Below are 23,804 nucleotides of genomic sequence, written 5' to 3' on the forward strand. Positions count from 1 at the left end.
GCCCTTGGGCTTCCACTTGTTCCCCTGTGACATTTGGGAATGCTCTCAGTAGCGCGTCTACCAACGTGCGCTTGTACTCGCGCATCTTCCCATCACGCTCCAGTGAAGGAAGTAAGGTGGGCACATTGTCTTTGTAGCGTGGATCCAGCAGGGTGTCAACCCAGTAGTCCGCACACGTTAAAATGTGGGCAACTCTGCTGTCGTTGCGCAGGCACTGCAGCATGTAGTCGCTCATGTGTTCCAGGCTGCCCAGAGGTAAGGACAAGCTGTCCTCTGTGGGAGGCGTATCGTCATCGTCCTGCCTATTCCCCCAGCCACGCACCAGTGATGGGCCCGAGCTGCGTTGGGTGCCACCCCGCTGTGACCATGCTTCATCCTCATCCTCCTCCACCTCCTCCTCCTCCTCATCCTCATCCTCCAGTAGTGGGCCCTGGCTGGCCACATTTGTACCTGGCCTCTTGCAAAAAAAACTCCCTCTGAGTCACTTCAAAGAGACTGGCCTGAAAGTGCTAAAAATGACCCCTCTTCCTCCTCCTGGGCCACCTCCTCTTCCATCATCGCCCTAAGTGTTTTCTCAAGGAGACATAGAAGTGGTATTGTAACGCTGATAATGGCGTCATCGCCACAGGCCATGTTGGTGGAGTACTCGAAACAGCGCAACAGGGCACACAGGTCTCGCATGGAGGCCCAGTCATTGGTGGTGAAGTGGTGCTATTCCGTAGTGCGACTGACCCGTGCGTGCTGCAGCTGAAACTCCACTATGGCCTGCTGCTGCTCGCACCGTCTGTCCAGCATGTGCAAGGTGGAGTTCCACCTGGTGGGCACGTCGCATGTGAGGCGGTGAGCGGGAAAGCCGAATTTACGCTGTAGCGCAGACAGGCGAGCAGCAGCAGGATGTGAACGCCGGAAGCGCGAATAGACGGCCCGCACTTTATGCAGCAGCTCTGACATGTCGGGGTAGTTGTGAATGAACTTCTGCACCACCAAATTCAGCACATGCGCCAAGCAAGGGATGTGCGTCAAACCGGCTAGTCCCAGAGCTGCAACAAGATTTCGCCCATTATCGCACACAACCAGGCCGGGCTTGAGGCTCACCGGCAGCAACCACTCGTCAGTCTGTTGTTCTATACCCCGCCACAACTCCTGTGCGGTGTGGGGCCTGTCCCCCAAACATATGAGTTTCAGAATGGCCTGCTGACGTTTACCCCGGGCTGTGCTGAAGTTGGTGGTGAAGGTGTGTGGCTGACTGGATGAGCAGGTGGAAGAAGAGGAGGAGGAGGAAGCTGAGTAGGAGGAGGTGGCAACAGGAGGCAAAGAATGTTGCCCTGCGATCCTTGGCCGCGGAAGGACGTGCGTAGTGGCCTGGGGCCCAGCTGCCATTACATTTACCCAGTGTGCCGTTAGGGAGATATAGCGTTCCTGGCCGTGCTTACTGGTCCACGTATCTGTGGTTAGGTGGACCTTGCCACAGATGGCGTTGCGCAGTGCACACTTGATTTTATCGGATACTTGGTTGTGCAGGGAAGGCATGGCTCTCTTGGAGAAGTAGTGCCGGCTAGGAACAACATACTGTGGGACAGCAAGCGACATGAGCTGTTTGAAGCTGTCTGTGTCCACCAGCCTAAATGACAGCATTTCATAGGCCAGTAGTTTAGAAATGCTGGCATTCAGGGCCAGGGATCGAGGGTGGCTAGGTGGGAATTTACGCTTTCTCTCAAATGTTTGTGAGATGGAGAGCTGAACGCTGGCGTGTGACATGGTTGAGATGCTTGGTGACTGAGGTGGTGGTGTTGGTGGTACATCCCCTGTTTGCTGGGCGGCAGGTGCCAACGTTCCTCCAGAGGCGGCAGCAGCAGAAGAGGCCGAGGCGGCGGCAGCAGCAGAAGAGGCCGAGGCGGCGGCAGCAGCAGAAGAGGCCGAGGCGGCGGCAGCAGCAGAAGAGGCCGAGGCGGCGGCAGCAGCAGAAGAGGCCGAGGCGGCGGCAGCAGCAGAAGAGGCCGAGGCGGCGACAGCAGCAGAAGAGGCCGAGGCGGCGGCAGCAGCAGAAGAGGTAGCAGGGGGAGCCTGAGTGACTTCCTTGTTTTTAAGGTGTTTACTCCACTGCAGTTCATGCTTTGCATGCAGGTGCCTGGTCATGCAGGTTGTGCTAAGGTTCAGAACGTTAATGCCTCGCTTCAGGCTCTGATGGCAAAGCGTGCAAACCACTCGGGTCTTGTCGTCAGCACATTGTTTGAAGAAGTGCCATGCCAGGGAACTCCTTGAAGCTGCCTTTAGGGTGCTCGGTCCCAGATGGCGGCGGTCAGTAGCAGGCGGAGTCTCTTGGCGGCGGGTGTTCTGCTTTTGCCCACTGCTCCCTCTTTTGCTACGCTGTTGGCTCGGTCTCACCACTGCCTCTTCCTCCGAACTGTGACAGTCAGTGGCACGACCTTCATTCCATGTGGGGTCTAGGACCTCATCGTCCCCTGCATCGTCTTCCACCCAGTCTTGATCCCTGACCTCCTGTTCAGTCTGCACACTGCAGAAAGACGCAGCAGTTGGCACCTGTGTTTCGTCATCATCAGAGACTTGCTGAGGTGGTATTCCCATGTCCTCATCATCAGGAAACATAAGTGGTTGTGCGTCAGTGCATTCTATGTCTTCCACCGCTGGGGAAGGGCTGGGTGGATGCCCTTGGGAAACCCTGCCAGCGGAGTCTTCAAACAGCATAAGAGACTGCTGCATAACTTGAGGCTCAGAATGTTTCCCTGGTATGCATGGGGGTGATGTGACAGACTGATGTGCTTGGTTTTCAGGCGCCATCTGTGTGCTTTCTGCAGAAGACTGGGTGGGAGATAATGTGAACGTGCTGGATCCACTGTCGGCCACCCAATTGACTAATGCCTGTACCTGCTCAGGCCTTACCATCCTTAGAACGGCATTGGGCCCCACCAAATATCGCTGTAAATTATGGCGGCTACTGGGACCTGAGGTAGTTGGTACACTAGGACGTGTGGCTGTGGCAGAACGGCCACGTCCTCTCCCAGCACCAGTGGGTCCACTAACACCACCACGACCATGTCCGCGTCCGCTACTAGATGTTTTCCTCATTGTTATTGTTCACCACAAGAACAAAAATATTATTTGACCCAATGTATTGAATTCAAATTCAGGCCTTTTTTTACAGACACCTAACACTATCTAGCTATCTATTTAGGTACCGTATTACACTAATACAGGCACAGCAGTAACCACAGATTTAGCTGACTATAAATTTGAGGCCTATTATTTAGGCGCTGGGTGACAGGTATACGTTTACTGACAGAATTAGACTGGGATATGGCCAAAAAATAACCACACTATTGATGGTTAAATGCACTTGGTGTGACAGCTTGACCAACCACACTATTGAGGGTTAAATGCACTTGGTGACAGCTTGCCCCTGATGTAGTATATGGCCAAAAAATAACCAGACTATTGATGGTTAAATGCACTTGGTGTGACAGCTTGACCCTGATGTAGGATTTAGCCAAAAAACAACCACACCATTGAGGGTTAAATGCACTTGGTGACATCTTGCCCCTGATGTAGTATATGGCCAAAAAACAACCACACTACTGAGGGTTAAATGCACTTAGTGGCAGCTTGTGCTGGCGCACCACAAGACACAAAATGGCCGCCGATCACCCCAGAAAAAAGTGACAGAAAAACGCTCTGGGCAGCCTAAAAACAGTGAGCAATTCAATAGCAGCAGTTCAATCATCCACAGCTGCAGATCGATCTCTGAATGAAGTCCTTTGGAGGAGTTAATCACTGCCTAATCTCGCCCTAACGTCGCGGCTGCAACCTCTCCCTATGCTGATCAGAGCAGAGTGACGTGCGGCGCTACGTGACTCCAGCTTAAATAGAGGCTGGGTCACATGGTGCTCTGGCCAATCACAGCCATGCCAATAGTATGCATGGCTGTGACGGCCTCTTGGGGCAAGTAGTATGACGCTTGTTGATTGGCTGCTTTGCAGCCTTTCAAAAAGCGCCAAGAAAGCGACGAACACCGAACCCGGACTTTTACGAAAATGTTCGGGTCCGTGTCACGGACACCCCAAAATTCAGTACGAACCCGAACTATACAGTTCGGGTTCGCTCATCCCTACTTATGAGATTCACCATCCACATCAATGTTCGCACATATCTGCAGAAAAGTTATATGTGATCTGTCAGGATTCAGAACAGGGCATGCTGTCATTACAATCTCTCAGTAGTGCAGCCTCAGTTTAGCTTGGGTATCTGTGATCCAGTTCATAGCTTATACATTATCTCTCCTCAGGGCTCATGCACAGGAGCTTGTGTGCCCCGTGCCTGTTCTGTGAACTGCAAATTGCGTTCCGCAATGCACGTGTACTGTCCATGTGAACGCTGTTTGCGGAACCCTTTCTGTTGAATGACAGTCTGCACCACAAAAAATAGGAGATGTGCTATTTATTTGTGGTGCGGAGGCACGGGCCAAAATCCCACTGAAGCGCTTCGTAGTGCGTCTATGGGCATCTAATCCGTGCCTCCACACCGCTCCGTACCTTGCCGATTGCGGACCCATTCAAGTCAATGGATCAGCATCCGTGATATGGAGTGCACAGGGCCCATGCTGTTTTGCGGGTCTCAGTACGGGCATGGGGTACACACGTTTGTGTGCATGAGCCCTAAGACTACAGTAAAATTGCACACTTGACCTATTTATTGCCACCTTTGTAAATAAGAAATGTTTCTCTACAGCCATTTCTGTGCGAGGTGCATTAATGGATGTGTAAAGGCTAAAGAATAAATGGGAAACACATACCACAAAACACTGGGGATGGAGACTGCTGTGATTTCCATATGCCCCGGCAAATAAATCCAGGATGCATATTTTCCCATTTCTTCACGGCAGCATCTGGATGGACACTCCATATTTTAACATGATACAGGGTGGCCCACGAAAAGGTAGCCGGCTTCCAGTGATAGTATGACAAGATGAACGAGCAAGTGGATTGTTTTTTTTTTTTATTACCCACAATTCACAAACAAAATTGAAAATGGTCTCCGTTCACGTCTATGCATCTTTGGGCACGTCGGATTATGTTGGCTGATACTGCTGACAGCTCTTCAACAGTGATGCCGCAGAAGAAAAAATGTCCTGCTTTTTTCAACAAGATGGGGCAACGTGCCGCACCTCACGGAGCTCATTGGCACAGGTTTCTGAACTGTTTACGGAGAAGCGAACTGTGAGCAGTATCGGCCAACATAATCCGACCTGCCCAAAGATGCATAGATGAGAACGGGGACCACTTTCAGCATCTTTTGTGACTTGTGTCCAGTTGTCCACTTGCTCGTTCACCTTGTCATACACTACTTTTTCGTGGGCCACCCTGTATAACATTAATGTCTGATGCTTCCGTAATGCCCATGTTTTTTTTGTTTTTTCTTCAACTTAAATTTTATTAAGTTTTTGTTTTTGTATAATAGTGTAATAAAATAAAACATTCAGATAGCCGATCGGCCCAACACACAGAACACCTAAGTATCTGAAGTATAATATAATTACAATATAAAACATGAAAAGACAAAAATGGAGATAAAATAGAAAAGTTTTCCACATCTATAGGGTAAGGGTACCTTCACACTAGCGTTTTTGTTTTCTGGTATTGAGTTCCATCCTAGGGGCTCTATACCGGAAAAGAACTGATCAGTTTTATCCTAATGCATTCTGAATGGAGAGCAATCCGTTCAAGATGCATCAGTTCAGTCCCTCTTACGTTTCTTGGACGGAGAAAATACCTCAGCATGCCGCAGTTTTCTCTCCTGCCAAAAATACTGATCACTTGCCGGCAAGCCGGATCCGGAATGCATTTACATTGAAGTGTATAAGTGCCAGATCCGGCATTAAGTGTTCCGGCAAAACGGATCCAGCTTTCCGGTCCACATTTTAATTCCGTATACGGAACCATTCATTTCAATGGGTCCGCAAAAGATGTGGACAGTACTCTGTGTGTTGTCCGCATCCGTTGCTCCGTTCCGTGACCCCCGCAAAAATTATTAGACATGTCCTTTTCTTGTCTGGTTTGCGGACAAGAATAGGCATCTCTATAATAGACCTCCTGTTTCGTTGTGCGGAAGGCACACGGGCTGCATCAGTTTTTTGCGGATCCGCAATTTGCAGACCGCAAAAAAACGGCACGTTCATGTGCATGAGCCCCAAGAGGTGCAGGAAGAGCTTGCATGTGCCCTAGCCCATGTGGTTCGCCAGAACTCTGGAGGGGGCTCTCTCTGTAGCTAATCTTCCCATTTTTCCATGTAGAGGTGTTTAAAATCAGCTGGATATACAGAGGCCAATAATAGCTGATATATATCTGAAATTAGTCCCAGGATGAGGGGCCTCGAAGACAGACCTGTTCAAAAGCTGCGGTTTTCTTTCCGTCATGGCCCACAATGCAAGTCAATGGGGATGGATCCGTTTACGGCCTCTTGCACACGACCGTATGTATTTTGCGGTCCGCAAAAAATGGATCCGCCAAAAATACGGATGACGTCTGTGTGAATTCCGTATTTTGCATAACGGAACAGCTGGCCCCTAATAGAAAAGTACTATCCTTTTCCGTAATGCGGACAATAGTAGGACATGTTCTATTTTTTTGCAGAACGGAAATGCGGACATACGGAAACTGAATGCACACGGAGTAACTTGCGTTTTTTTGCGGACCCATTGAAATTAATGGTTCCGCATACAGTCCGCAAAAAATACGGAACGGACACGGAAAGAAAATACGTTCGTGTGCAAGAGGCCTAACTCTGACACAATAGAAAACAGATCTGTCCCCCATTGACTTTCAATTGTTTCTCCTGAGTGCGCATATTTTTATTTTCCCAGAGGCATCGAGATGTAAGCGGAGTTCTGTATAATATATGGGCAGCATCTTTAAACTGCTCCGTGTTGTGTGAACCTGGCCTATAAACGGTACCATTTGCATAGTGAGATGGCTCAACAACCTCATTATTACCGCCATTACCAGTTGGCTCATGGCCGTCATTTTATTCCTGTATCTCAGAGCTCTGGGTATAATATAGAATCGGCAATCTAAAATGGGAAATGCTTGTTGTTGTTTGCAGTCTTGCCTAATGGCCATGTTTATCGGGCAGCATCCGCTAGGGTAGATGAATCGCCTCGCAGCTTTCAGGGAAATGTCTTCTCTGCGCTTTATTTCTTCAGAGCCCTATCTCTAAGGGACAGAAATGGCCGATTCGTCTCCTCAGCTGTTTCAGTGCACTGTGCAGTGTTAACACGGGTTTGATGTTTGCCTTGCAGGGGATTACACCGACTTCTATTCCTCTAGGGATCACGCTACAAATGTGGGGATTATGTTTAGAGGGAAGGAGAACCCGCTGATGCCGAACTGGTGAGCTAAAGTTAACTGCACCGAACAAAAATATAAACACAACACTTTTGTTTTTGCTCCCATTTTGCATGAGCTGAACTCAAAGATCTGAAGCATTTTATTTTCTACATACCCAAAAGACCCATTACTCTCAAATATTGTTCACAAATCTGTCCAAATTTGTGTTAGTGAGCACTTCTCCTTTGCCGAGATAATCCATCCCACCTCACAGGTGTGGCATATCAAGGTGCTGATTAGACAGCATGAATATTGCACAGGTGTGCCTTAGACTGCCCACAATAAAAGGCCATTCTGAAATGTGTAGCGTTTTGCCTTACTGAGGGGAGGGTCAGAAAACCAGCCTCACGCAGTGCAACACATCTCCGTCACATAGAGTTGATCAGGTTGTTGATTGTGGCCTGTGGAATGTTGGTCCGCTCCTCTTCAATAGCTGTGCGAAGTTGCAGAATATTGACAGGAACTGGAACACGCTGTCGTATATGCCGATCGAGAGCATCCCAAACATGCTCAATGGGTGACATGTCCGGTGAGTATGCTGACCATGCAAGAACTGGGATGTTTTCAGCTTCCAGGAATTGTGTACAGATCCTTGCAGTATGGGGCCGTGCAATATCATGCTGCAACATGAGGTGATGGTCGTGGATGAATGGCACAACAATGGGCCTCAGGATCTCGTCACGGTATCTCTGTGCATTCAAAATGCCATCAATAAAATGCACCTGTGTTCGTTGTCCATAAAATACACCTGCCCATACCATAACCCCACCGCCACCGTGGGCCACTCGATCCACAACGTTGATGTTAGCAAACCGCTCACCCACACAACGCAACACACACTGTCTGCCATCTGCCCTGAACAGTGAAAACTGGGACTCATCCATGTGCCAGACGCCATCAAATGTGAGCATTTGCCCACTCAAGTCGGTTACGACGATGAACTGCAGTCAGGTCCAGACCCCGATGAGGACGACGAGCATGAAGATGAGCTTCCCTGAGACGGTTTCTGACAGTTTGTGCAGAAATTCTTTGGTTATGCAAACTGATTGTGGCTGCAGCTGTCCGGGTAGCTGGTCTCAGATGATCATGTAGGTGAACATGCTGGATGTGGAGGTCCTGGGCTGGTGTGTTTACACGTGGGCTGCGGTTGTGAGGCCGGTTGGATGTACGGCCAAATTCTCTGAAACACCTTTGGAGACGGCTTATGGTAGAGAAATGAACATTCATTGCACGGGCAACAGCTCTGGTAGACATTCCTGCAGTCAGCATGCCAATTGCACGCTCCCTCAAATGTTGCGACATCTGTGGCATTGTGCTGTGTGATCAAAATGCACATTTCAGAGTGGGATTTTATTGTGGGCAGTCTAAGACACACCTGTGCAATATTCATGCTGTCTAATCGGCACCTTGATATGCCACACCTGTGAGGTGGGATGGATTATCTCAGCAAAGGAGAATTGCTCACTAACACACATGTAGACAGATTTGTGAACAATATTTGAGTCATGGGTCTTTTGTGTATGTAGAAAATGTTTCAGATCTTTGAGTTCAGCTCATGCAAGATGGGAGCAAAACCGAGTGTTGCGTTTATATTTTTGTTCAGTGTATTTCTATCTGGTTCATTGTTTGTCGTTGTCATTTATTGATCTAAACGTTAGTTCCTTGTAAGGGTATATTCACAAGACCGTATTTCTGGGTCTGCATCCGTTCTGCAATTTTGCTGGTGCGGACACTTCCGTAGTTCTGTTTCGTGGCCTGGCAAAAAAGATTGCGGACAAGGATAGGCATTTCTATCATGGGGCTGGACGTGTGCGGCTGGTACCTGTGTTTTGCAGATCCACAATTCGAGGAACGCAAAACTAAGACGCTTTTCACAAGAACTATATGGATTGGCTGAGGATGTGTTCAGGGTGCATTCAGTGAAACTCGCACCATTTTGCAAGCAAGTTCAGTCAGTTTTGTCTGCGATTGCGTTCAGTTTTTTCCACGCCGATGCAATCCGCTTTCATGTGTGTGAAAAAAAACTGAAGGTTTACAAACAACATCTCCTAGCAACCATCAGTGAAAAACGCATTGCACACGGACTGCATCCGGATTACATCCAGATGCAATACGTTTTTCACTGAAGCCCCATTCACTTCTATGGGGCCAGGGCTGCGTACTAAATGCAGAATATAGAACATGCTGCGATTCTCATGCAACGCAGAACTGATGCGGCAGCCTGCTATCAGTTACTGCCAAGAGGGGCAAGGGAAGCAGGAGCTGCTACCCTAACCAATACATTGTACTGATAAGCTATGTGTCTGATATATTCTTTGACTGATATTAATAAGCAAGCAGACCATCACTACTAGAACTGCCTCGCCAAACCTATTATTACCCTAAATAAAGCGCGAACAATTGCGTGAGCGTGCAATACGGGCTAGCCTGCTGTGCAACACAAGAGCTTACAATCCTATAGCACTACACAGAATTTCCCCATTCCCTTAACTGATAACGTAGCACGTGCTTAAGGATTACTCTTTAACAGAACTGTTGAACTGGCCCGATTTTCCTAGGAAGTTTATCAGTTAAGCAATGTCCTTTTTCGGTTCTAGAGTACTATGGTGAACGATAGAAACCTTCTGGGATGACACAAAATGAAGGCCCTAACTAGCTAACTACAGGCCTTAACTCAGTCTCTGGGCGCCAAAATTGCTATGAGTTGCGTGCACGATATTACTGACCCGGGTCTGTACTGCATCCGCTGGCTCTGAACTGAACAGCAAGCCTTTTCAAAACACATGTGATACAGCAGGGTAGTACTTTGCTCTTTAGCCTCTTCCTGAAACGATTCCTCTTTCCCTTGGGCAGGATTTAGACCTCAAACGACGTTCAGCTGCACTCCGCTGTAACTCTGGTCACTGCAGGACGCTTCTGAACTTGGATGAAGAAAGATTCACTCTCACTGTCTTTGTTAGTCTGCTCCTAAGATGGCCAACAGTTCCTTCTTTCAGGCACTCTGCTCCACCTCTCATAAATATTAAAATATCAGCAGTCTATTAGCTGTAACTGGGAAAAAGTGGCCTCTTGTGGCCGAAACGCAGAATGACAATCCTAATACTTAATTATGCACAAACATTGAACAGTGAGAGCTGTTTCAGGATCTCACACAGGGCCCCCCCCCCCCATCTGAACCTTCATTGCAAACTGCTAGGCAGTTCTTTCATAACTTCTAGAAGGAATAATAAAGGAATGACACTACCTAGAGTCATAAGAATAGACGCTCCAGAATTGTTATTACACGGGGAATGCTAGTAGTTGCTAAAACAGACATGTCAGGAGAGGCGACGGAATCTTTTTAAGATCAAGGCTGAGTAAAGACTACTGCATAAGAACTGGCAATCCTACCCAGATGAGTAGGAGATACCTGTGAAGCAGACAGCGGTATATTGATGATTGCATATGTAGTTTTCCACCAATATAGCCCTTAATTCTGTTTCCATAGGTTACATCTACCGGTTGGTTATCATGGACGGGCATCATCTGTCGTGGTTTCCGGTACTCCAATTAAAAGACCAAAGGGACAAATAAGGCCAAGTGATGGTAGGTTATTCATGATGTTGTTTCTTTGTTCTCCAAATTTACTAATGTAGAAAGAACCAGTCTGCTAAACTATAAGTGAAGGGCATGGTTGTGTACTGTGAGATCATTCCCTCCTGGCACAATACACAGAAAAGGCAGAGGTTAGCAGTTACAGAGAGCATCGATTTCTGTGGAGGATCTGTTTTGCTCTGCATTTTACAGCCAACTCATTGATTTGTAGGCATACTGTGTAATGCTTAATTTCCCCTGTGGTGGCGCTGCACAAAAAAATTGAACACTTAAAGGGGTTGTCTGGTCTAGGATCTAACAACCCTAATGGTGCCTCCTACCAATTGAAAAAAAAAAAATATTCTCTCAGCTGCCCGCAGTCCAGCTGTTCCTACGTTACTGCCCCATACCTAGGTGTTTCCAGTCCCTGCTGGACTAGTAAGTAGCTTGATCCCGTGACTGATGCAGTCAGTAGTCACATGTACTAGAACGGCACTGTGATGTGCTATTCTAGCACTTGACTACTTAATTAGTTCACACATTGCGTGGCCACCCCATTCATTTCAATGAGCTCAATGTTGTTTCTTCATTTTCTAGAGTGTTTCCTCACAGATGATAGCTCGGGTCCTCCTGATATTGATATAGGGAGCAGTCACATGTACCAGTTGTCTCGTGGCCCATTGGCACAGGTGATACTGCCAAGACTTATCACTTCTTTCCTTTACAATCGGCTTGGCCCCAGAGGCTCCAGATGGTGACCAAAATGGTTGCAAATGCGACTTAGAATTGCTAAATGGCGACAAGACTTTGTAGTCTTGTCGCCATTTCGCCTAGACCCTCCGCTGCTCTGTCGCTTTTACAAACTGATATGGGATGCACTGCTGTCAGCGCGGCCATGTTCTTCCCAACAGCACAGGGGAGAAGGAGGCGGTCCCTCCCCCCTGTACTGCTGCTGGCGCTGCCACCAATGGGCTGATAGCAGGGAGGAGGAGGGGAGGGGCTGTGGCCACTGTGCCACCAATGAATATCGTTTATGCTTAATACAAACGCAGGCTGCGCTGTGGGTGCCGGACATATACCATACCCGGCACCCAGCCTCTATGACTGCGTGCTGTGATCAGCCGCTATTAACCCGTCAGGTGCGGCACCTGAGGGGTTAATAGTGGCGGATCACAGCGCGCAGTCATAGAGGCTGGGTGCCGGGTATGGTATATGTCCGGCACCCGCAGCGCAGCCTGCGTTTGTATTAAGCATAAACGATATTCATTGGTGGCGCAGTGCACCAACCCCAACCCCAGTATTATAAAGTAAAATCATTGGTGGCGTAGTGCGCCCCCAGCCCCCCCCCCCCCCCAAGTATTTTTATCATTGGTGGCAGTGGCAGTTCCGATCGGAGCCCCAGCAGTGTAATCCTGGGGCTCTGATCGGTTACCATGGCAGCCAGGATGCTACTGAAGCCTTCCATGGTAAGCTCACTGCTGCTGTGTGCACTATGCACCTGGCAGCAGTGACAATGTGAAGTTCTATTCACCCTAATAGAGCTCTATCAGGGTGAATAGAACAAGGGATGAAAAGATCCCAGGTTCTAGCCCCTAAGGGGGGAAATAGTTATTAAATAAAAAGTAAAAAAAAAAAAGTAAAAAAAAAACAAACACCAAAATATTAAGTTTAAATCACCCCCTTGCCCAATTTTACATATAAAATATACAGTATAAATAATAAAAAAATTACATATCGCCACGCCCGAAAAAGTGCGAACTATCAAAATATTTTAAAATATCTCCTATACAGTGAACGCCGTAACAGAAAAAGAAAAAAAAACATGTAATTTGCCATTTTTAAGTCACCTTGTCCCGACAAAAATTAGGTTAGGACTGTTCTATTATGGTTCAGACGTTCCATAAAATCTGGAATGCACGCAGCTTTTTTTGTGTTTTATTTTTTTCACGTGGTACCGAGTATCGCAGTACTTTTTTATGGTATCGAAATCGAATCGTTGCCTTTGGCTGCTGCTCGGACATGTGACGGCCGATATGTGTAATAGCACCTATAGGGCCCTTAACTTTGCGTGTGGTGTAAAAGGAATTTTCCAGCTGATCTTTTTTTCTTTCTTGCTGTAGATAAACCACCAATATTTGATGCTAGCAAACTCTTGGATATAGAGCTAGAAATGGTAAGGAGTTCTTTTCATTTTGATATACGTACGTTACTGCTTCAGTCTTTGTAGCACTCCTGGAGGGACACTTACTAAGGTGTTAACTCTACTATTGTGGCATCAAAAAGTAGCGAATTATGGCACATGACATATTTGCACCATAATTTGTGTCTTTTTGAGCTTCTCAACACTTTTCCAAAGTGAAATAATATAGAAAAAGATTGAGGACGCTCCCCGTCTTATTAGAGCCAGGCCTCCTGGCCGCCCACCAGTTTCAAAATATTTTTAACAAATGTATTTAAAAAATGGCTGGCTCACAATATAGTGCAAGTATTTTTACTCAAAACATATACATAAAAACATTTAATCGAACAGTATATCATAAATCCTCCAAAATATATTCTCAATAAATTCATAAATTAATAAAACTCGTCCTTCTACAATGCGGAGCTCACGCATAAAAAATAAAAATACGGTTGTTCACTGATATTTGCGCGTGTGATTAGAGAGTCAACAATATGTTTTTTAGCAATATGTATTTTTAAAAGGTAATTCGTTCATCTGATGTGGACAGGCAATAGAATGTCCGCAATTTGTCGTTGCAGTCTGTTCACATTAGTGCGATTTGTCACGATTAGTACACATACACGTGTTAGAATTAATCTGTTAATCACAGTCAACTTGTTAGTTGATTAAATTGATCGAAGCTTTTAGGTTACGATATACAGTATGGCCTTTAGTGCACAGCAATGTCGGGTATTACTCATGGCCTTCTGCAGCTCTTCAGCCGGCTTGTGCTCCGGTCTCGCGGTAACGCGGCGTGAATGTTCACCTAACAACTTGACTGTGATTAACAGATTAATTCTAACATGTGTATGTGTACTAATCATGACAAATTGCTCTAATGTGAACAGACTGCAAAGAAAAATTGCGGACATCCTATTGCCTGTCCACATCAGATGAATGAATTGCCTTTTTAAAAAACATATTGTTGAATCTCGAATCACACGCGCAAATATCAGTGAACAACCGTATTTTTATTTTTAACACTTTTCCAAAGTAGCAAGAAAAAGGGTGGGGTTTAGCGAGAGGGTCAGGGCTCCACACAGCCCGCCAAATTTATACCAGATAAGTTATAGCTGAAGTCTATGCCAGCCCCTAACTGGCGTAGACTTCAGTTTCTGGCGCATGGACTGCATCTCACTCCAGCGCACAGGGATCAAGACTGGTTTATGGGAACTCAAGTCTAAATGCCTCTATTTGTGCAGTAATATATTTCAAGATATTAATGGAACATAACACAATTTTTAGGATGTGTGTGTGTGTCCTCATTGACAAAAACAATAATGCACCGAGAAGGAGTTGTTGGGATTGAATGAAACGTTCTAGGTGTGAATGTAATGATAATATCTGTAAGGGCCCTTTCACACTTGCGTTGGCCGGTTCCGGCATAGAGTTCCGTCGTCGGGGCTCTATGCCGGAACAATCCTGATCAGGATTATCCTAATGCATTCTGAATGGAGAGAAATCCGTTCAGGATGCATCAGGATGTCTTCCGTTCCGGAACGGAACGTTTTTTGGCCGGAGAAAATACCGCAGCATGCAGTACTTTTTGCTCCGGCCAAAAATCCTGAAGATTTGCCGCAAGGCCGGATCCGGAATGAATGCCCATTGAAAGGCATTGATCCGGATCCGGCCTTAAGCTAAACGTTGTTTCGGCGCATTGCCGGATCCGACGTTTAGCTTTTTCTGAATGGTTACCATGGCAGCCGGGACGCTAAAGTCCTGGCAGCCATGGTAAAGTGTAGCGGGGAGCGGGGGAGCAGCATACTTACCGTCCGTGCGGCTCCCGGGGCGCTCCAGAGTGACGTCAGGGCACCCCAGGCGCATGGATGACGTGATCGCATGTACACGTCATCCATGCGCCTGGGGCGCTCTGACGTCATTCTGGAGCGCCCCGGGAGACGCACAGACTGTAAGTATGCCGCTCCCCCGCTCCCCGCTCCTACTATGGCAACCAGGACTTTAATAGCGTCCTGGCTGCCATAGTAACACTGAAAGCATTTTGAAGACGGATCCGTCTTCTAATGCTTTCCGTACACTTGCGTTTTTCCGGATCCGGCGTGTACCTCCGGCAAGTGGAGGACACGCCGGATCCGGACAACGCAAGTGTGAAAGGGCCCTAAGGCTACTTTCACACTAGCATTTTTTGCAGATCTGCAAAAACGCTTCCGTTACAATAATACAACCGCATGCATCCGTCATAAACGGATCTGGTTGTATTATGTCTTCTATAGCCATGACAGATCCTTCTTGAACTCCATTGAAAGTCAATGGGGGACGGATCCGTTTTGCCAGAGAAAACATTGTGTGCCAGGACGGATCAGTTTGGCTCCGCTTTGTCAGGCGGATAGCAAAACGCTGCAGGCTGTGTTTTGGTGTCCGCCTATAGCGCAAACTGATGCATTCTGAGCAGATCCTTTTCCTTTTCCATTCAGAATGCATTAGGGCAAAACTGATCCATTTTGGGCTACTGTTGAGAGCCCTGAACGGATCTCGCAAACGGAAACCAAAACGCGAGTGTGAAAGTAGCCTAAGTGATCATAATGTGAAAGGAAACATTTATTGGGAAAACTGTACAATTGAAGGAAAACTCTAGTACCTTGTTGGGCCACCTCTAGCCTAGATTCAAGATGAGATACGGTTGGGCATGGAGGCATACAGGTTTCGTATGAAGCCCTTCATCACATTTTCCCACAGATGTTACAGCTGGGCCTGTAGATCCTGCACACTTGTATATTCCTGAAGCTGGTCCAATAAATGTTTGATTGGTGATAAATCTGGTCACTGGGCAGGCCAAGGAAGTGTTTCAATCTGGAGACATTCCTAGGAAACCCTTGCTGTGTGTGAGTGAGCTTTATCCTGCTGAAAAATGCCAGTAATATCGCTGAGTTGTCAGTGTTCTGGCAAAATGTCTTTGCAGGGGCATGTCTAGCAGTCAGCAAAATCTAATAAAAAGGTACACTACCCAAAAGTAGCCTCTGAGAGCCCTTTTATACGGCAGAGGAAGCACTTTTACATCATATTATGGCAAAACCCAGTGTCTAATCAGACCACACCTTTAATAATTTACATATCTGCCTAAGACATAATTGCAACAATACTACATTTCTATGCCTCTGTAGTCATGTGTATGTCCTGATAGAAGATGTCCCGGTGTCTGGAAGAGAAGTATGTCTGCCAGTCTCCCATTTCACACTGGTTGTCCAGTTTTGTTTGAAGGGTTCCCTGATGGCTAGCCTGATTGTAGGGGGTCCCACTGCTCCCACACTCCTTTAGCCTAATTCACACGTCCGTGGAACACTGTCCGTGAGATACCGGACTGGCATCCTGCTTAGTGCAGGAGCGCACAGTGTCATTGGTTGCTATGATGCCGTGCGCTTTGTGCCGCAGTACAGTAATACACTGGTATGATCTATACGATTGTATTACTGTACAGCATCGGCGGCACGAAGCAACCAATCACACCGTGCGCTCCTGCACTAAGCAGGATTCCAGTCCGGTATCTCACGGACCGTGTTCCACAGACGTGTGAATTAGGCTTTACAGGGCAATGCTGGATAAGAAATAAAGCATTCTACAATGGCCATTGAAATGGCTGATGATAAAGGTTCCAAAGGCTGCTCATAGTAACGTCTTTCTTGTCAGGCTGAATGTGGAGCACGGACCCAATGAAGTCAATGGATCCACAAGATGCAACATGGATGTCATCTGTATTTTGTGGATCCACATTTTGTGGTACGGTCATGTGCATGAGGCCTAAACAGCACATTTTGGAGCAGATATCGTAACCAATCGTCCCATTCCCATTTCACAAGAAAACCTCGGTCAGCAAATCTCAGAATGTTCTAGGCTCCAGAAATTAATCGGGAGCCTCTTTTATCTTCTTTCACAGGCTTTCTTTGTGGGCCCTGGAAATGATTTGGGAAAACCTATTCCCATTCAGGAAGCTGATGAGCACATCTTTGGCATGGTACTCATGAATGACTGGAGCGGTAAGACTCTCAGGAGCCATGTATATTGCAGACACACTTCCCGCTGCCGTCCATACACACTTAATAGCTCTCCGCTGAATGAGTAAAGGCATTTTAACACATCTCAACCACACGTTAAGGAAGTATTCCGCAGCAATATCCGCACGTAAATTCACATACAGTGGGTCTTGTTAATAGGTGTTGCAGATGTATGCCTGATGTTTCACCCTTTGAAATGCAGAGGGCGAATTCCGATGCAAACCCACAGCATATTCGAGATCTGCACCATTTGCTCCGGCTCTACCCTTAGGTGTCCGCTTTATTTGCACACACAGCCTGTTGCTGATGCCATTAGGGCTATGCTCAGTCAGTGCCATTGCTTCAGGTTTCCGTACAGGTGAACTGAATAACTGATTATCTCGTGGCATCTGTCCAGGTATGGGATAAATTAGGCAGCAACTGAATAGTAGTTTTTTGAAAATGATGTATTGGAAGAAGGAAAGGACTTGGAAGGACTTACATTGTGATGGTTGATGACTGGGTCAGAGCATTTCCAAAGCACCAAAAGTGGTCAAGAGGAGGACAACTGGTGAACTGATGACAGGATCATGAGTGACCAAGGTTCATTTGAGTTAAGGCTAGCCCATCTGGTCTGATCCCACTGAAGAGCTACTGTAGCACAAGTTGCTGGAGAAGTTACTGCTGGTTATAATAGAAAGATGTCAGGGTACATAAAACATTCCTGCTTGGACTGATTTCACATCGGTGCTAATCATTTATATTGTTCTGTTTAGTTATAGGAGCAAGAGAGTAAAAATAATGGAAGTGCCAGATCCAGCACATAACCAGATAGACCCCATTTACTATAATGAGGTCCGTTGGGTTTCCATTAGGTCCATTTCACGCGAGCGAGTTCCACGCGTTGGACTCGCAGTGTATGTCAGCGAGAGCACCCGTCCTGACCTCCCAGCACTGACGGGGTTGAATAGCATTATAGTGATTCATGATGCTATGTAACCCTTACAGTTCTGGAAAGTATTGGATAACACCGACAGCATTATGTATAGAATGTGTATTCTCCGATCAGTGGTCTTACCTTAATACTACCAACAGGTGGTGCTATATCACCTCTATATAAAGCAAAACAAGTACCAATGGGAAGAGCTGCTTCTGAACATCACGAACATTTTAGTTATTGACATCTTATGCTAAACTTTTTGGGTACATTTTATTATAATATTAGAAAAATTGTATTCCGAGCAGATTACCAGTACATCACTGTTCACAGAATATCGTTGGCTGCAAGCATTAGTCATAGCAGAAAGAGTTGCTTATGATGTAACACCTCAAGGTTATTTCAAATATGAGCCTAAACCTTAAAGAGGAGCTGTCACCGCTCCTGACATGTCTGTTGTAGTAACTACATGCATTCCCCAAGTAATAACAATTCTGGAGCATCTATTCTTATGGCTCTGTTGTGCCGTTCCTGTATCATTTCTATTAGAAGTTATGAATGAATTGTCAGCATCTTGCTCTATAGGTACAGATGGCTGTTACCACTTTGTTCTACAAGTAGTTTACAAAGGATGCTGTGCAGGTGGCTCACTGTGATTTGACACGACAGGTGCACAGGTTCAAAGAAGAACCCCCTGATTCTGATAAATGTAGTATAGACTGGATAGAACCGGCACTCAAAACAATCGGATTGCACGTGGAAATTGAATAAAAATTTATTAAACAATCAACACTATATACTAGATGCACCAAGGTAAAATTCATATAAAATATATAAAAAATAAAAAGCATATATCTCAGTGTTAGCCAAGCGAGTGGAGTTTTCTTAGGGCACAGAGGTCTGAAGTGCTACGCACAGAGGGCTGCATCCGTGTCCCCCCAAGTGGGTAGGCTATTGGATCACAGTCGTCTGTGACGGAGCTACACAGGGCTGATTGAATATTGTGCTTGAAATAGTCGCAGGTATTATTCACATATAAATTTCACATAAGCTTAAATGCATGTAAATAAAATCTTGTGCCACCGTATAGGGTAGAGAAAAAGGTGTTTAAAGGTGAACTGAGTTCAATTATCCATCACCTAGAGTGGTCTCAATTTCTGAGTAAACTGGAGGTGAGAAAGTCACTAGTCCAGCACGTCTGATGTCACCGTGCATATACCGCCTTGCGTACAGCGGTTCAGTATGGTTCCACTTGAGTTAGTGTTACTCACTGTTTCCCGTGTGAATTCACTCGGTTAGGTCTGCGGGAGGTTTTCTGTCGTGGCGTCCCACGTTTCAGTCTTTCCCCACTGAGGAAGAGATAAGATATCTCGAAACGCGTCTGGGCGTATTACCTGTGAAAGAACTATCGCAGCGGTACATGGCCATGTACTAATAAGTTTATCCACTTACTCACGTAAGACCAAGAAGCGCTGTGAAATTCACGTAAGTGAAACAGCTGACATAGGTCTCCCACGAGAGTACAGACGGGATCCAAACAGACAACCGGACCCGACACTAATACAGCGGGGAAAGACTGAAACGTGGGACGCCACGACAGAAAACCTCCCGCAGACCTAACCGAGTGAATTCACACGGGAAACAGTGAGTAACACTAACTCAAGTGGAACCATACTGAACCGCTGTACGCAAGGCGGTATATGCACGGTGACATCAGACGTGCTGGACTAGTGACTTTCTCACCTCCAGTTTACTCAGAAATTGAGACCACTCTAGGTGATGGATAATTGAACTCAGTTCACCTTTAAACACCTTTTTCTCTACCCTATACGGTGGCACAAGATTTTATTTACATGCATTTAAGCTTATGTGAAATTTATATGTGAATAATACCTGCGACTATTTCAAGCACAATATTCAATCAGCTCTGTGTAGCTCCGTCACAGACGACTGTGATCCAATAGCCTACCCACTTGGGGGGACACGGATGCAGCCCTCTGTGCGTAGCACTTCAGACCTCTGTGCCCTAAGAAAACTCCACTCGCTTGGCTAACACTGAGATATATGCTTTTTATTTTTTATATATTTTATATGAATTTTACCTTGGTGCATCTAGTATATAGTGTTGATTGTTTAATAAATTTTTATTCAATTTCCACGTGCAATCCGATTGTTTTGAGTGCCGGTTCTATCCAGTCTATACCACTTTGTTCTAGCCTGCTGTCTGACTCAATGATCTTAAACTGATGGCATATCCTAGTGATATGTTTCAGACGGCCCCATTAAAACCAGTTCCTCTACAACATGTATTTAAATCTTAAAGTTATGGCACTAAATAACATTTGCTTCTTGTCTCCCCCCATATCATTAGCCAGAGATATCCAAAAATGGGAATATGTTCCTCTTGGTCCTTTCTTGAGCAAAAATTTTGCAACTACTATATCGCCATGGGTTGTACCTATGGAGGCCCTTATGCCTTTTGTGCTACCAAATCCAGTGCAGGTGAGTAAACATACACTCCTAAACATTGACATGGTAACGCCAAAAAGGAAAAGTCATGGAATTATGTGAATTACAGAACTGATACACATGTAAGGGTACAGCTAGACGGCAACACTGATCACACAACATCTGCGCGAGTCGCAAAAAAACAGCAGTGGTGGACTTTTGGAGACTTGTGCAGAGATGTCATTACTTTCTATGGGATTATCACTACTCTGTTATCCTGGCAACATCACGTCATGCGACCAATGTCACAGTGTAGCTGTACCCTTAATTATATGCAACTCATAAAGAAACAATATATTGAAAACCTCTTTATTCAGTAGGACAGATTTATTCAGTATCGAGTATGAGCGCCACACACCGAAATACATGCAGTTTGACCCCTTGGCTTGCCACCCATGCACTTGGTCGCACAAATCAAGGGAACAGCCACCCCACACCGTAATTCTCTGAGTAGGGCTGGTGTGACATTCCCTTGTGAAGGCCTCTTCATGTCATTGCCCATTGACCAATCTCCAGCTATCAATGGAGCGGGACTCATTCCTGCCTTCCTTTCCCATTTTGCTCGGCACCATGACGGCCTTTGAGATCGGTGGCATGAAGGTAATGGAACACCTGTAGCTGGATGTCTGGCTTCTTGCCCAATGTCGTGCAAATGCCATGGTTTGTGTAGACACTGTTTGCCACCCTAGGCTTATGATGTAATGTCCAATTTCACTTGCAGTACAGAATGGATGACTACGCCCCATTTTTGTATTCGGATGATCCGTTCACCTCTTTCTGTCGTTCCAGTCATCGTTGTTTTCCCAACCACCGGGACATGCAACGTTGAACAGTATTGACATCTCGGTCTAGACATTTTGTAATCTTCAAGGTTTCTGTCCCTCTCAGTTTGCGACAGGGGGAAATAAGTGACACATCGATGAACAGGAGGCAATACACAAACATCCCACATGACTTGGTCCCATTTTTTAGGTTTCATGTGACTAATTCAAATTGGCATAATAATAATAACTAGAAAAGGTACAATTTCTGGGGAAATTGTGTGATGTGTTCTTGCCTCCACCAGTAGCTTACAACTGGAGTGGGCGGAGTAACTGGGTGGAGTGTAGACTCCGCCCACTTTTATAAATTTTGACCTTTGTCTCACACTGACCCACCCTGCCGAGTTTGGGTGCTGTGAGAATGACAGCTGTTTAAAGGTTTCTTATTGAAGTCAATAGGGAAAATCTGATTGGTTGTTTGTGGCTCCGCCCACTTTTTAGCATCCCCAAAATGAGATATACATTGGCACAGTCCTCCAGTGACCAACTGTGCCAAGTTTCGGGAACCCTGCCATTAACAGTCTAAGAGCAGCGGCAGTTTGAATTTTTCCCATTTAAACAAATGGCTGAAATTTGATTGGCCGTTGTAGACCCCGCCCACTTTTAATTTTTTTTTGACCCCAGTCACCCAATGACCTACGGTGCCTAGTTTGGGTATTCTGGCTTAAATACTGTGAGAATGACAGCAATTTAAAAGTTTCTCATTGAAGTCAATAGGGAAAATCTGATTGGTGGTTTGTAGCTCCGCCCACTTTTTAATGTCCCCCCAAAATGTGACAGAAATTTTCAGGTTGACCCCATGACTAAGTGACCCAAGTTTGGTGACTTTAGTTTAAAATCTGTGCGACTGGGAGAGATTTGAAAATTGTCCCTGTCAAAGTCAATGGGAAAAACGTGGATTTTGGGGGCCCTGTCCCAGGGGCCCGGAGGGTGGGATCGGGTAACAAAGCAAAAGCAAGGTACTTGGGTGGGTGCCGACCAAGTCTGCAAAGTTTGGAATTTGTACTCCTAAAAATGTGGGAGAAGTAGCAATTTGAAGGTCTCATTAAAGTCAATGGGGAGATTTTGATTGGTTCTGTGTGGCCCCGCCCACTTTTTGGGGTCCCCGAAATGTGCCCAAAGTTTTCGGGTTGACTCCATGACTAAGTGACCCAAGTTTGGTGACTTTAGTTTAAAATCTGTGCGAGTGGGAGCGATTTGAAAATTTACCCTGTCAAAGTCTATGGGAAAAAAGGGGGCTTCCGGGGCCCGCCACGGGGGCCCCGGGGGTGGGATCGCTCCACAAAGTAATAGCAATCCGATCGGGTACAATCTGCATGTTTTGGTAAATTTTTGTCTATGTAGTGTAAAAACTGTGGGAGGAGTTAGGGTGGCAAATTTGGCTATAATAAGAATAAGAAGAACTAGAAAAGGTACAATTTCTGGGGAAATTGTGTGATGTGTTCTTGCCTCCACCAGTAGCTTACAACTGGAGTGGGCGGAGTAACAGGGTGGAGTGTAGACTCCGCCCACTTTTCTAAATTTTGACCTTTGTCTCACACTGACCCACCCTGCCGAGTTTGGGTGCTGTGAGAATGACAGCTGTTTAAAGGTTTCTTATTGAAGTCAATAGGGAAAATCTGATTGGTTGTTTGTGGCTCCGCCCACTTTTTAGCATCCCCAAAATGAGATATACATTGGCACAGTCCTCCAGTGACCAACTGTGCCAAGTTTCGGGAACCCTGCCATTAACAGTCTAAGAGCAGCGGCAGTTTGAATTTTTCCCATTTAAACAAATGGCTGAAATTTGATTGGCCGTTGTAGACCCCGCCCACTTTTTAATTTTTTTTGACCCCAGTCACCCAATGACCTACGGTGCCTAGTTTGGGTATTCTGGCTTAAATACTGTGAGAATGACAGCAATTTAAAAGTTTCTCATTGAAGTCAATAGGGAAAATCTGATTGGTGGTTTGTAGCTCCGCCCACTTTTTAATGTCCCCCAAAATGTGACAGAAATTTTCAGGTTGACCCCATGACTAAGTGACCCAAGTTTGGTGACTTTAGTTTAAAATCTGTGCGACTGGGAGAGATTTGAAAATTGTCCCTGTCAAAGTCAATGGGAAAAACGTGGATTTTGGGGGCCCTGTCCCAGGGGCCCGGAGGGTGGGATCGGGTAACAAAGCAAAAGCAAGGTACTTGGGTGGGTGCCGACCAAGTCTGCAAAGTTTGGAATTTGTACTCCTAAAAATGTGGGAGAAGTAGCAATTTGAAGGTCTCATTAAAGTCAATGGGGAGATTTTGATTGGTTCTGTGTGGCCCCGCCCACTTTTTGGGGTCCCCGAAATGTGCCCAAAATTTTCGGGTTGACTCCATGACTAAGTG

At 46.1% G+C, this 23,804-nt stretch overlaps 1 protein-coding gene across 1 annotated transcript in view; it reads left to right on the plus strand.

Moving 5' to 3' along the window:
* The window catches only part of FAH (fumarylacetoacetate hydrolase), a 51,945-nt gene that overhangs the window by 11,804 nt on the left and 16,337 nt on the right, over window positions 1-23,804 (plus strand). The window contains exons 5-9 of the mRNA XM_044274951.1: window positions 7,310-7,400; window positions 10,885-10,982; window positions 13,091-13,143; window positions 17,081-17,180; window positions 20,486-20,616. Of these exons, the coding sequence (XP_044130886.1) occupies window positions 7,310-7,400; window positions 10,885-10,982; window positions 13,091-13,143; window positions 17,081-17,180; window positions 20,486-20,616 (473 nt within the window). The remainder of the gene's footprint in view (window positions 1-7,309; window positions 7,401-10,884; window positions 10,983-13,090; window positions 13,144-17,080; window positions 17,181-20,485; window positions 20,617-23,804) is intronic.

Source organism: Bufo gargarizans, unplaced genomic scaffold (assembly GCF_014858855.1).
Source record: "Bufo gargarizans isolate SCDJY-AF-19 unplaced genomic scaffold, ASM1485885v1 original_scaffold_2152_pilon, whole genome shotgun sequence".
NCBI classification, from domain to species: domain Eukaryota; kingdom Metazoa; phylum Chordata; class Amphibia; order Anura; family Bufonidae; genus Bufo; species Bufo gargarizans.